Source organism: Microtus ochrogaster, unplaced genomic scaffold, assembly GCF_000317375.1.
Source record: "Microtus ochrogaster isolate Prairie Vole_2 unplaced genomic scaffold, MicOch1.0 UNK18, whole genome shotgun sequence".
Lineage (NCBI taxonomy): Eukaryota > Metazoa > Chordata > Mammalia > Rodentia > Cricetidae > Microtus > Microtus ochrogaster.
Window position 1 is genome coordinate 1,043,551 of NW_004949116.1, and position 14,217 is coordinate 1,057,767.

At 50.9% G+C, this 14,217-nt stretch overlaps 1 protein-coding gene across 7 annotated transcripts in view; it reads right to left on the bottom strand.

Annotated features, from left to right (window-relative positions):
- Nucleotides 1-14,217, bottom strand: part of Prkag2 (protein kinase AMP-activated non-catalytic subunit gamma 2) — a 269,363-nt gene that overhangs the window by 179,909 nt on the left and 75,237 nt on the right. For 5 of the 7 annotated variants that reach the window (XM_005367439.3, XM_013353885.2, XM_013353884.2 and 2 more), the window contains exons 2-3: nt 11,908-11,979; nt 5,302-5,581 (exon numbers count right to left, since the gene is read on the bottom strand). In XM_005367439.3, coding sequence (XP_005367496.1) covers nt 5,302-5,581; nt 11,908-11,979 — 352 coding nt within the window. The other 2 variants (XM_026789370.1, XM_026789371.1) reach the window with 2 other exon arrangements.

The window sequence follows — 14,217 nt, forward strand, 5'->3', positions numbered from 1 at the left end:
CAGGGCTGATCCCTGCACCTGTGCCCGTCCTGGCCTCCACAGAGCAGACTCTGGGGCCTCCCAGACTCTTGTGCTGGATTGACTTCCAGGAGAACGTGGGATTCCTGGAGAAGACTCCCAGGTAAGATGCATGTTCTGTTCTGATAGCTGAACCCCTTCAGCCTTGGTTGAAGAAGAAGAGTGGGAAGACCCTTCCTCAGGGGTCATGTGGAGGGCCTGAACTTATTCCTGTTTCAGGCACGACACTAGAGATCCAAATCATAATGCATTGTCTATGTGGGCTTGGCTGTTGTTGCCTTTTACTTAAGAAGAGTGTGTGTGCATGTTTGCATGTGTGTGCATGCGTGCGTGCATGCATGCCATGTGTATGCAAGTACCCCCAAAGGCCAGAAGGGGGCATCAAAACCCTGGAACCGGAGGCGGTTGTAAACTTGGGTCCTGTGGAAGAGCAGCAAGCACTCCTCGACGCCGAGGCACCTCACACCCCATTGCTGGTCCTCATCAGCAGCGGCTGCCTCCCTAGGCTGTCCTGTGGATCGGGCCCCCTCGCACTGTGAGCCTGTGCTCTGAAAACCTCCGTGTTCTTCCCACCAAATTCTAGCTGGGTGTTGACCTGTGCTTCTCATCTAATCCAAATCAGTCCCACCCTGAAAGCCCCAAGTACCCACACTTGGGAGTTCTAATCCATTCTGAGTGCTTGTCTCTGTAAGATCATCAAAACTCCGTGGGGGACTGGTCCCCCTCAGTGGCCTCGCCTATAGGCTATGTTGTGGTTGGATGATCAGCTTTCCACTGTTTTTGGTTTTCTGTTTGCTTGTTTTTGATTTTTCATCTTTTAACAGAAACGAGAGACAGACATACATGGGAGCACATGCCTGTAACCTCTGCTGCACTCAGGAGGCTGAGGCAGGAGGATCATGAGCTGCAATGGTATATCGTGAGACCCTGCTCCAAAACCAAAACAGGTCCTCAAACAAGTAGCAGCAACACAAAGAGCAAACCAAGAAGAATCTAGCCTGGGTAGGAGTGAGAACAGACTTTAGCCACGCAAAGGAAACAAAACAAATATCAGAGACAGTCAGCTGCAGCTGTGGCTGGCACTTGGGTGGATAAATTCAGTACCTGAATTTGTTTTCCTCAGAATCTCAGATGTGGCCTTGCTTGGGACTAAAGCCACTTGCAGAAGTGGTTACTTGAGATGGGATTATCTTAGAGTCAGACAGGCCCTTCATCTCGTGTGACCGGTGTCCTTTCAAGACAAGAGGAAACCCTTGTAGGGAGGTGAAGGACCACACAACAAGGGAGGCGGAGGGTTAGTTACATCTGTGATGCCGTGACACAGTCCGGGGCAGAAACAACACAAAGGCGGGACAAGGTTTTCAGTCAGTTATGGTGGTGAAGGCCTGTGGTGAAATTCACGGGGTGGGAGCAGGTAGTGGGGGCCCCTCACAGCCCAGAGAGCACCTAGAACTAGGCTGGGGCTAGCACCTTCAAAGGCCCGGCCCTAGGGACCTACTTCTCCCAGACATGAACCTGTGGGATACTACAGATCCAGACCGTTACAGAGACTGCTCTGTAATTACGGGCTCTACTGTGAGCTGACCAAAGGCCTAGGGCAGATCTTCCCATTGGCAGAGAAGGATGGAAATGCCTCTGCAGCACCCCGATGTCAGCCTCTAGAGAGCGAGGACACTTCTGCTGCTTCGGGAGTCTGTGTCTGCCCCGTTAGTCCATTGCCTAGCCTTGGCCATCCATCACTGAGTGACTCAGGCGTCCCCACTTTGCTACTCAGACTATAAAAGGAATCAAGGAATAAGCCAAGGGACTTTCCTGTGTTGAATAAAACAAACAAACAGACAACATACATTCTTGTGATCAAGTGCCCCAGAGACAGTAGGATCTCTTCCTTCCCGAATCCTGAGTTCACCTGGGTTCCTTTTAAAACCCAGACTCCCCAGATCCTCCCAATAAGTTGTCTTCCTAGTTTAAGAAGTCAGGAGGGAGTTGGGTGGGGTGACATGTGCCTTGAATCCCAGTATGTGAAAGGCAGAGGCTTAAGGATGATAAATTTGAGACTACCCTGCGCAACATCCTCATTTCAAAAAGACAAACCGCAGTAGGGTGACAGTGCAAGAACGGGAACCAAACAGCCTCCGGAATAAGGCAGGCCCACCCCAAGGTCCTTTTGTACGGATGTGGGTCAAAGACAACTTGTAAGCAGTGCACCCAGGAAAACTGGGCCGTTATACGATTACCGTCCACTCTAGGCAAAAGTGGGGCAACTGATCCGCCGCGCAGCTATTCTTGGTAAAGAGACCAGACAGGAAAGTCCTTTCAGGACTCTGGGAAATGACATCCCTGCAATAGACACAGTGGGTGTCACGGGACTATCACCAGAAAGCCCCTCTGAGCTGTGGCCTGAATTCTGGGACAGTCGGGACTTTCACCTAGGAATAGATGTTCAAGCCTCAGGGAAAGTAGATAAATTGTCTACTGGCCAAAGACAGCCTCACGCCATGCACAAATGAAACTCCAGATGGAGGGGACAGGCAATCTGGGGCTGTGGGCTCCAGCTGACCCTGGACCTGCACATAGGTACCTGGTGGGTGTGAGGGAAGCCCAGAAGCTGGGCACACTGGTTCAAGGGCAACAACATGAGGAACTCCCCCAGAAAGACTTGATTTGTGAAAGTACTCCCGAGAAAGACTTGATTTGCCAAGTATTCCCTCATCCCACAGGCCAAGTCCTCCCATTCAACCTGATCAATTTCCATCTTTTTTATGAAGCCCAGAGACATTCCATAGCCCTTTCTCGGCCCATCTGCAGCTGCCTAGGAGGTTGTGGGACCACAATTAACACACACACACACACACACACACACACACACACACACCAGAAGTGCTTCAGAGAAAGTAAACACTTCCTCAGCCAGTCCTTCCTGAGGACCAGGGCCCACCCACCTCTCTTTTGGACTTTGGCTCTGGGACTGTATTTCAGGAGAACATGTCTCGGTGCTATCTTAAGTCTCCCAGCTGGTGGAGCTCTGTGACCACAGCCCTGGAGGCAAAGATAGCCTAGTTGTACGTGACCCAAGCATGAGACCACTCTGCTGAGGTCTGGTCTCCTGGGCCCTCCATTTGGAGGGGGTCACACAACGGCGCATAGCTGGCTCTCCCCATCTGTAGATGCAACCAACCACAGGCCCAAACGACTTAATTGCATCTATACAGAGTTATGTACAGACTCTTTCTAAAATTATTGGTGTGTGTGATGTATATGATGTGTGTATGTGTGTGTGTGTGTGTGTGTGTGTGGTGTGCAACTGTCTGTGTGTAATTGGAGAGGCACCAGCGAGATTAGAGGACAACCCTGTGCCGTAGGTTCCCTCTTCCCTCCTCTCCATGGGTTCTAGGACGGAACTCAAGTTGTCAGGTTGATGGCCGGCGCCTTCTTTACCGGCTGAGCCATCTGACCGGCTCTTTCCTAGATGACAGCATAATGTATTTACAGATGTTGTAACTACTCACACAGCACGCACAGTATGCTAGGTTTTATAAATAATCCAGAGGTGATTTAAAGTATATGGAAGGGGACCAGAGAGACGGCTCAGGAGTTAAGAGCATTGGTTGCCGTGCCAAAGGACCAGAGTTCAGTCCCCAGTAGCCACGTGATGGTTGGCAACTGTCTGACTCCAGCCCAGAGGAAGTTCTTCTGGCCTCCTCAGGCACTACAAACGCATGGTATACTGACAGAAAATGCAGGAAAAACGCTGATAAGAAGATTTGAAAATGGTTTCTAAAAGTGTATGAAAGGATTATATAAGCTTAGGTAACTGCTACATTGTTTTTATATAAGGGACTTGGGTGTCCTCGGGGTTTGGGCTCCACAGTGGATCCCGGGAAACCAATACCTTGTGAGATAGTGAAGAACACCTATATGTGAGACATTTCAACATCAGTGCTGGAACACTCTGCTCTGACTGGGCTTTGTAGATGCACAGCTGCTCTGCTTGGGTGATGTTGGCCTAAAGGAACACTGTCTTGCCAGCAACGCCTCGGTCACAGTGTATCACATCTGTGTATTACAGGTTCACGAGAAGGCAGAAGAGCAGCCATCCTGGGGACATGACTTTGAGCTACTAGGAACAATATCCCACAGGCCACAAAACATCAAAGAAAGGGAACTCTCTTAACCCATAACTCAGACAGGCTCAAGTGTCTCCACAGATGGTCTTGCAAGACAAGAAAAGCAAGTGCTACCCAGAGGAAAAGGAATACCCTTGACCTCTGACATTCCGTGGCTACTTCCTTCTCCATTCTTCAAGCAAACATTCTAAATTAGTAGAGAAACTGGGAAGAAGACAGAGGCAGGGAGGACACACACTCCCTGTGGTAGTTTGAGCGTAGAATGGCCCCTCCAGGCTCCTGTTTGAACACATGTGGGCCTCAGCTGTGGGGCTGTCTGGGCAAGCTGTACAATCTTTAAAAGGTAAGAGGCAAGTCACTGGCAGCATGAAGGAACTTTTGGCTGTTTGTTTGCTTGTTTGTTTGTTTGGCCCTATTTGTTGTTTAGTCTCTGCTTCCAGAGTGTGGCTGCCATGTGACCAGCCAGCCTCTTGCTCCCACTACCATGCCTTCCTCACCATGAGGGACTACATCTCTGCAGAACTGTGAGCCAAACAAACCCTTTCTCCGTTAATTTGCTTTTGCTGGGGCAGTTTATCACAGACTCGGGACAGTAACCGAGACACACCCCCACTCTACAGTTGGCCTTAGCATTTCTTATTGTGATCAACAGTGCTCAAGTGACAATATTGATTCTCAGATCACAAACAATTTATGAATCAAAAGGATGCTCTCACTCCAACACACATATTTCTTCCATGTTTCTCCAGCCAATCTATCTCACCCTGAGAAAAAACTCAGGGTCTTCTGTAAATAGAGTCAAAGTCCCCAGACCCCAAACCCCAGGGGCCAGAGCCATACTTAGGCAGCGCACTTGCCTTGGGTGCAGGCATATTCTGAGCACTGGGAGCGAACATCTGATTTCTCAAATCAGACTGTGAACCTCAGGAAGTATCTAGTTCATGCCACTGACTTCACACCACCAAGTTCGCCACTCTGGAGGATAGTGCAGACAGAAACCAGCAGGGGGAAGTGGGTGTCACTGCACACGAAGGCATGGCTCAGGCCCCAGTCACCAGCGGCTACTTTGTGGTTCTGATGCCACTTGGCTGAGTGGCCATGGGGAAGGTTCCTCACAGCCCAACACCCACCTGAAACCATAGCATCAAAGTCTTACTTTTTCTGGACCGTGAGAAGAACCTGATGCCCCCGGGAGAGGTAGATGGGTTGGAGTTGGGCGAAGACTCTTTGGATGAGGAGCGGAAGATCCCACTGAAGCTCATACGGCGTGGCGAGCGCGGAGGGGATTCCTGGTAGGAGAATGGGAACACAGTTTTGGGAGAGCCAGGGCTTGTCTTGGGCCTCACGGGAGCAGACACAGGGCTGGAGGGCCGGGGCTGGGGGCCCCTGGAGAAGAGTCCTCTGGAGGGGCTGCCTGAGCTAAAGGGACTGTCCACCTGCAGAAAGACAGACAAATGGGTGAGGTCACAAGGCTCCGGGCACTCTCAACGCTGCCTGCAGTAGACCTGTCTTTACTGCTCCTTTATACCCTCATTAAGCGGATAAAGAAACAACCCTGATCTCTTCCACAGCAGGGGCAATGGAATGGTCCAGACCTCAGCGCCTGTGCCATGGATGCTCAATTCTGGGCTGGTCAGCTTCTGCCCTGGAGCCCCCGGTCACCTGTGTAACTGTCTAACAGAGCCCTGGAGGGGGAGGCAACATGAAGGTGAGGAGAGGGGACCTAGCACCACTCCTGCCTCTCCTGACTACTGTTCCCATATTGGCTTCCATTCCTGAAGCTCTTCACTCGTCCTGTTTCGGGCCTGATGACACAACTGTGGTTCTTTGTCTCCCCACCCCACCCCAGGAGAAGAAGCACAAGCCTCTGCGATCCAGAACGCATACCAGACCTTGGGCTCATTGATGAAGATGCTGGTATATGACAGATTTCACTCCAAGCTACTGTGGCATTTGAATGGCTAAGGTCACCAGCAGAAGTCAGGAAAGTGCTAGCAAGACCTTAGACTTCAATGATGACTCAAAAACACAGCTCCCACTTAAAAAGTTATCAGGTCCCGTGGCCTTAAGTCATGGCTCCGGTGCACAGGCATTCAGTATTGGCAGTGTGAATGGGTTCAGGGGCTTGCTTCCTGCAGGCTGGGTTCTGACCTCAGCTCTGCCCCATTACCGTGTCAGTAATATATTAGCACCTTGGTCTTATTGCCTCTGTTTTCTTCTTTGTGACGTAAGGACAGTCATGGCCTCAGCTTGGAGGGCTGTCCAAGTGCTCACACGGTGTCACTAGCACAGGAACTAGCACACACAGCAAGGGTGTGTGATGTGTGGTGATTGACTACGGTCCTATTACTACTACTATTCTTATTTTTATTGTGACACTAGAGCAAAGGAACCTAAGGGGACCCCAAATCAGCAACAGAAAACAAAGTAACTGTCATAGGCTCAGGGGAAAAGGGTCAAAGCACACTGGTAACCAGGGCCATATTAAGGAGAGTCCCTAAAGTATTGCATAAATTCACCAGTAGAGGGTGCTCCTGAGCTCCCAGTATCAGGCATCTCAAGGACTGATGCCCTTGAGGGGATGCCTCTTTAGTGACCATCAGTCTCCAGAGAGTACCCCTCCACGTGATTCTCCACCTGGCCCTAATGTTGTCACATGGAGGTGTGGGACCCACTTGGTGCCAACTCCTTCCTGAATGGCTTCTGAGGCAGAGACTGGTGTGTGACCAGGATTTTATAATTGAGTCACCGCCATAGAAAGAAGTTCAGGGGCTGGAGAGATGGCTCAGTGGTTAAGAGCACTGGCTGCTCTTCCAGAGGCCCAAGGTTCAATTCCCAGCACCCACATGGAGCTCACAACTGTCTGTAACTCCAGTTCCAGGGGAATCGACACCCTCACATAGACATGCAGGCAGGCAAAACACCAAATGCACATAAAATACAAATGAACAAACCATTAAATATGCTTTTAAAAATTAGTTCAAATCAAATCCCCTCCTACTTGTTATGAAGATCAGTGAGATTCCTTGCCTCTGCAATTTAGCCACCATCCCGTTTGCCTATGGGATTCAGGATCACTCCTGAGAATAACTTTTAAAGCCAGAGGTTCTTCAGGTGGTAGGTGGGTTGCCATGGGGTAAGAAATAGGGAGCCAAGAGACCCTCACCTGTAGTAGAGACCATACATACAGGAAGCAGAAGGTGATAGACTGAGCAAGGATTTGGACAGAGACCTGAATCTGAGTCCTGCACCATCAGTGTGGATGGATGGATGGATGGATGGATGGATGGATGGATGGATGGATGGATGAGCTGGGTCCTCTGCATCTGGGATGCATAATGGGGATGCTAAGATGGGCTTCCTGGGCTGCAAAGATGACTTGCTGTGTTGTACACAGGAGGGATGTTTAGCATGGTTCCTGGTACACAGGTGGCCCTTCATATATGTCTGACCACCAGCAGCATTATGCATTAGGGTCCTTAATGGAGAGGGACTTGTAGGCTGGAAAAGAAGGAAGGCTGAGTTTCAGAAACAGCTTAGTCATGAGAGCTACATGGTACCAGGATCTGCTCCCTGACTGCGGGAGATGATGTAACTCCTGAGCCAGGTAGGCATGGACTTCCTGTGTATATGAGGTCCGCCATTCTTTATCCCTGGATGCCACCACATCTAATGGCAGAAGGTATTGACTGGGTCACAGTGGACATCATAAAGCTGATGAGTGTTATGACCTCAAGGCTTGCAGCTTTTTAACCCTGATACTACCATCTCCTAGTAAGACTACAAAAATGTCCAAGAGACCAAAGAGGCAAAGGCAGGGAGAAAGGCCAGAGAGGGAGTCCCTTTGGAGTCCCCGAAGAGTGGCCCACGGCACTCCTCCTACTACACAGTGTAGCTTGCCCTGCACACGAACTTGACCTGATGACGAGCTGGTGTTCCAAGCAAATGCCAGCATTCAGTTCTAGAGAGAAGACCAAGGTGGACAGGGAAGCAGAAGGCCTCCCAGGAGATCACAGAACAAGGTGAAATGCCAGCAGCATGAAGCAGACCAAGGGATGCCCAGGGCAGGCAAAACCACCTGTAACGGGGACCCCAGATCAGAGAAGACCCTGAATTCTGCGTGGCTTTGGACAGGATTATGGGCAACTGAGAGGAGGCATTCCAGGGTAGGGTTTGAGAAGGATACAGGTCTCAGATACAGAGGCTAATGTTTGATCTACCCAGGAACTCATAGGAGCAGTTGAGCTAAATGCCTTAAAAGACTTGAATCTTTTTTGATTGGCAAGGGATTGCCCAAGATCTCACTGATGGAGGATCCATTCTACATTCAGAAGTACAGGACCCCAAGAGTTAGAAACTCAGCCTTCAGGCAGAGAAGGGAGCCCCAGAAAACAGACCTTCTTTTTCGTCCCCTAAAAATGGCCAAAGGACAGAGGAGGCTCAGCCCTTCCTGGACTCTCCCACAGAGACCTGCCCCTGCAGATCCTATCCTTCCCTGCCGGTTTCCTGAAAGAGGCTGGCAGGGAACAGCAGACCGTGGGTGCCTCTAGAGTCATCAGGGATGGCCAGGCCCAGGCTATTAGGCCAGCTGAACAAAATGATACGCAGATAACATAACTTGATGGTTCTCTGAGTAAGGGTGAGACTCCCCAGTGTGTGCCTGGCTTCGCAGCGGCTAATGGAGAAGAGGTACTTAGGCTCTAGAAGGAAGAGTTTCCCAGACAGGGCAAATTCCATGTTTGTCGGGGAGCCACTAGGCAGGGAGTTGAGATGAGGGCCAGCTCCTGCTCTGGTCTCAGCTGAACTTGCCTTTCTACCAAACAGAGAAGGAGGCACTGGGTGAGAAAGTAAGGAAGGAGCCTACTGGGGGCTGGCTTCAGGGCTGACCAGGAGGGATTAGCAAGGCGGGGCATCCATGCTCTTAGAGATGGAGGGAAAAGCAGAGAACAGAAGTTAAAGGAGCCAGGAAGGCAGTTGGGGAGAAGTCCAAAGCTGGGGAACCTAAGGGCCAGCCTTGGAATCCAGTGATGAGCCCAACTGCTCAGGCTGGAAGAGCCAGAAGTGGAGCAGCTGCACTAAGTTTCCAGGACTCCCCCGTGGCTAATCTCTGGAGAGGATCTGAGATGGGTCTTCAGCAAGCAATGGGTAGAAAACAAGAGATGTCTGCAGCCTTGCCCAGTGGAGCACTCCCTGTGAGCACATTAACAATGCACGTATTCTTCCTTGCAGAGTTACACATGCACTGCTGGTGCTGACTGCCACTGGCATCCCCAGACCTGCCCTGCTAGCACCTGCTGGGCTGCAGACACCTCCTGCACCTGTTACTTAATGATGCCACCTAATCCTTAATCATTTTGGCAGACACAATTCCTGCCCCTAGAGGCGTGTTCAAAGAAAGACTGTCGTGACTAAGGCCACATGTTGGCTGCTAGGAATGAGAGAGCTGCCGGGCAGTGACTGGATTGATGGGTGCACGGAGAGGAAGCCCAGTCATTAGTTGAGTGTGTGCTGGACCATTCCATGGACTGCCCTGGCTGATGAGTCACTGCAGTGTGGCTGATTCTTCTTAGCTAGTTCTGACTCTAGTTATATACTAGAGCCACACAGTCAGCCGACCAGAGCGCCACGCAGAGCTAGGTCACAACAGAGAACTGTCCCTCTCGGGGACAGGGTACAAGGAAGAGGAGACATTCCCCCTTGATAATGTGCCCAGATGGACTTGTGCCCACACCCAGTAGTCAAGATCACTGGTATGGGATGTGTCCTACTTAGGACACTTTCCTGACTGGCAGTCCCCCAAGTCTGAGGTTCAGGATATTAAGGGACAGTGGGGAACGTACTGGACTAGCACAAGGCAACCTGGACTGAGGTCGTGCCTCTCACAGGGAGTGCCTCATGCATCCAGTGTAGTTCCTGAGGGTAGACAGATATGTCACGGTTTCCACTGCCCTGTCTTCCTCTGGTCTACCCGTTCCCTCATTAATGTCCTTCTGCCACAAAAGTAGCATCCCTCATTCACCTTGGGCCTCTGCCATCATGGCCTCAGGAAGGGCCAGACATAAGTAGGAATCTAACTGAGGTTCTCTCTTGTGTTTTTATTTGGAACAAGGTCAATGTCGTGAAGAACTGAGTAGGGCCAGAGACATGCCTTTCAGGGGTAAAAATGGAAAATTTTCTAGATGCCCGCCACTTCACTGTCTTCCAAAAAGGCCTTCTTGACTGTCATGGACACTAGAGCTTCTCGAGGACTGTGAGATTGTAGCATTGCGGGTATCCCCAGGTCCAGGTGGAGTTGCTCTCTGGGAGGTAGGGGCACTAGGCTGCAATGCCCATGGAAGCTACTAGCTCCCGGCACTAGCACCTCTTTCCCTCACACAAGGCTTGCCAGGAGAGACCCTGCCTCCAAGCTGCATCAGGAGACTGTCCATGTAGGAGAGGAGCGTGCTCTACAGCCCCGGCCCTCTCCAGCATCTGACTGCACTGCTGCTGTAAGACAAGCCCCTCCTCCTGGGCAAGGTCCTTTACCAGGCCCATAGGATGAGTGAGGGTAATTCTGAGCAAATGTCGGAGGCAGGCAAGAATACCTCCATGACCTTTCCCTCTCAGCTGACGTTTAGTGATAACCACAGCCTCTCTCTGGACTTCTGGGGCCACCAAGAAAGCCCCACCTCCCTTGAAGCATTTCTGCCTCAGCCTTAGCTCCTGTTGGATTTTCCATGCAGGAAGGCCTACGTGGAACTTAACAGGGCAGAGGTCCAGAGGACTTGCCCTGGCTACACTACAGGCACTGAGTGGGGTGGCGCCTGCCAGCCCAGGCCCCAGGCCATTTTCTGACAGTCTTTCTGGCTGGGTCACAATAACTGCTAATAAGGTTGTTTGGGTAGGGCAGGGTGGGGCAAGGGACTGACTGCCAAGTGAGCCCCATAGGCCTAAACCAATTTGTTGATTCAATTGTATGTGATTCAAACGCTCCGAGAATAGACTCCCTTTTTCCAGGATGGGAACTCGTGCCCTCATCCCAGGCAGGAGAGCACCCAGAAGTCACTCAGAGATGCTGCAGCCTCTCCCCGTGGTTATTCTTGTGCTTGGGTCAGTGAGTGATAGGATGCCCAACTGCAGGGGAAACCCGCAAGCCTGCCTTGACCCCCTTCTTGGATGGCCATTGTAACCCCTCACCTGCCACCACCGTCACCTCATCTCTCACTCCTGGCCTGGCTCTGTATTGCTAATAACCTTGGATATGCCATGGTTTCTTAATGGTAGAACAAAACTAAGGGAGTGGGGGAGCAAAGAGTTAAAGAGAGAGGGGCAAATGGAAGTGATGGGGGAACAGGCCAGAGGAGAGATTACCTCACCCCAGAGTCCGTGGGCACAGTGGGTGTCTGTGGTGACGAGAACACTAGAGAACACAGCTATCCTCAACTTCACCGCTTTTAGCCTCAGCTCTGCTAGTCAGCATCCCGGCTCAGCTCACGTCTGTCTCCCTCTTTTGCGTCCTCTCACTCTGGGGGACACTGGTGATGGCAGCGTCCACAGCGAGGGACAGAAAGGAGCAAGCCTAGAGGACTCGGAATCAGAGCAGCCAGCAACTTAGGAGGCATGGCCCTGTGAGGAGAGCTGTCTCAGGATGATGCAGCCCCAGCCAAGCCACATGCTGGTGTGAGCCCCACACAAGTAAACCAGAATGGTGTCTCAAACTCTGCCTGCCTTGGGGCGACTCGGGCGTTGGGGTACTGAGCAGCTTTGGAAAGAGGAGTCTCACCTTCCGAGAAGAGTGTTTGTCCGAGTTCTCCACATCTCCATCCAGGAGTGGCATGGCAAAGGAGCTCAGGTCCTGGGAGGAAGAGAGAGCACAAAGTCAAGGTTACGGCTCCTTGGGGCAGGTGCACATGCTCTAGGAGGGTACCACCGCCCCTCCAAGAGTCCTCCTAAGGACCAGACAGGAGCCTGGTAGGAATCAAATATTCTAAAGAGATGCTGTGTTCTTCCCTTGGGCTACCAGACTATTGAAACAATGGAACTGAGAAATGGTATTTCTTCAGGAATCCCGGCCTCCTGAGGAGAAGGCTACAGAGCTTGGTGCCAACCTTATCATAAGAGATTTCACCCTATTCTGACAAGCTGTCAGACCACCTTGCAAAACACACTGGAGTCAAGAGACAAGGATGGGTTAATGATGGGCAGACTACACCTTAGCCAGGCGCTTACTTAGGTGAACCTCTCGTCCTGTTTTTAAATCTTGCTCTCATGCCAGGACTCAGAATATGGCCTTAGAGGGCAAGGGGAGGGGGTCACTGGGCCTCTTCACTCTTCTTCATTATGTGACCACACTGAATGAATGCTTTTCTGCTTTTCACTATTGCTTGTCTATTTGTCTGGCATACCAAAGAAGGTCTGAGCCTAGGTTAAGGATGCCAGGCTCAGTCGCCAGCCCTAACAACTCCAGTAGCATAGCTGATGTATCTTCATTTCCTTCCAGAACACCAAGCCAAAAGTCCAACAGCAGCCCCCCACCCATCCCCCAGCAAGCCAGAAAGAAGACAAAGACACAGACCAAAGGGATAAAAGATAAAGAGTCAAGGCAGGCAGGCAGGCTGAAATCATAGTGGCCTATCTGGGGATGATTTGGGCAGTGGCTGATGGACAGGACTTTCTCACTCGACGTGAAACATGAGGCTTCTTTGAAGTGGTCCAAGGAAGGGTGTCTCCTGGAAAGATGATCACACTCGTGGGTGGTGTTGGAGCAGCAGATGAAGCTTATGATAGCGGCAGAGATGAATGGGAGTGGGTGGGGCTGCATTAGTTTCTTTTCCTATTGCTGTAGTCAAATGCCCAGACAAAAGCAACTTCAGCGAGAATGAGCTTCTTCTAGTTCACCGTTTGGGTACAGCCCATCAGGGAAGCTGAGGCAGCAGGTGCTTGAAGCGGCTGGTCACACACACTCATGATCAGGAATGGAGAGTCATAAAATGCAAGTTTTATGTGTGCTCAACTCACCCAGGGAACGGTCTGCCCACAGTTAAGATGGGGCTTCAGTGGACCCAATCCAGTCAAAGTAGCAGTCAGCACTAACCATCACAGGGTTCTAACGCAGAACAGGGAGAGGCGGGTAGCTCATCGCTGAGTCAGGTGTAAGGCAGAAGCATCACCGTGCCTCGCCAGTCCTGCTCTTCCTGTGCCCTGCATGTGGTCTTGGAAAATGCCTACACACTAGATGGGCCACCCTCAAGTCTACAAAAACCGGTATCCTTAACACTTCATTTTTGTTTATTAAAAAATAATTGGAGTAAAATATATACAATAAAAATTATCATTGGGTCTCTGTGTGTGTCGTGCTGGAATGAACCCAGGATCATATATATGCTAGGCAAGCGCTATACCACTAAGCCCGCCCCATCCATGGTTACTTAAAGTCTCTAATTCAGCGGCAGTTAAGTACACTTGAATCGTTTTACATCCATCACTACAACTGTCGTGAGTGTGCAATGTCAGAATCAGACACGAACACGAGTTCCTACCAAGTCAGCATTTACTGAGCAACAATTAACACTAGCTCTTTCCGCTTCCTGGGCTGGAATTTGTAAGAAGTCCCCATTTCCTCCATAGCCAGCTGAGGCAAACACGGGTTCTTTTATTCCAATCGGAACTGCTAATATTAACTCTCAGTTCACACACATTGTGTATCACACAGCAGAGAGATCTGTGTGTACATACACATGTAGGCGACAGAATGACTACGAAGGGCTCAGAAGGCCGACAGGGTTCAAGGAGTTTCAAAGAGGCCTTGCTGATAAGGGTGCGAAGAGAGGCGGTGAAAGAGGTTAGATCAGGTCTGAACCCAGCCAGCGGCAGCCTTTGTGGACTCCAGCCAAGCCACATAGTTAGAGATGAGCTGAGCCTCAGAGCTGGGTCAAGCTGCAGAAGTGAGGCATGAGATGCTGGGCACAGGGCCTTTAGCAGCAAAGGCAGAACTAGGTCCAGACACAGAAATGCTTCATCAAAGCAGGGACCAACCCAAGCTGAAGTCTTAGATGGTTGTGAGTTCTCTGCCTGCCTCCCTCTGTCTCTCTCT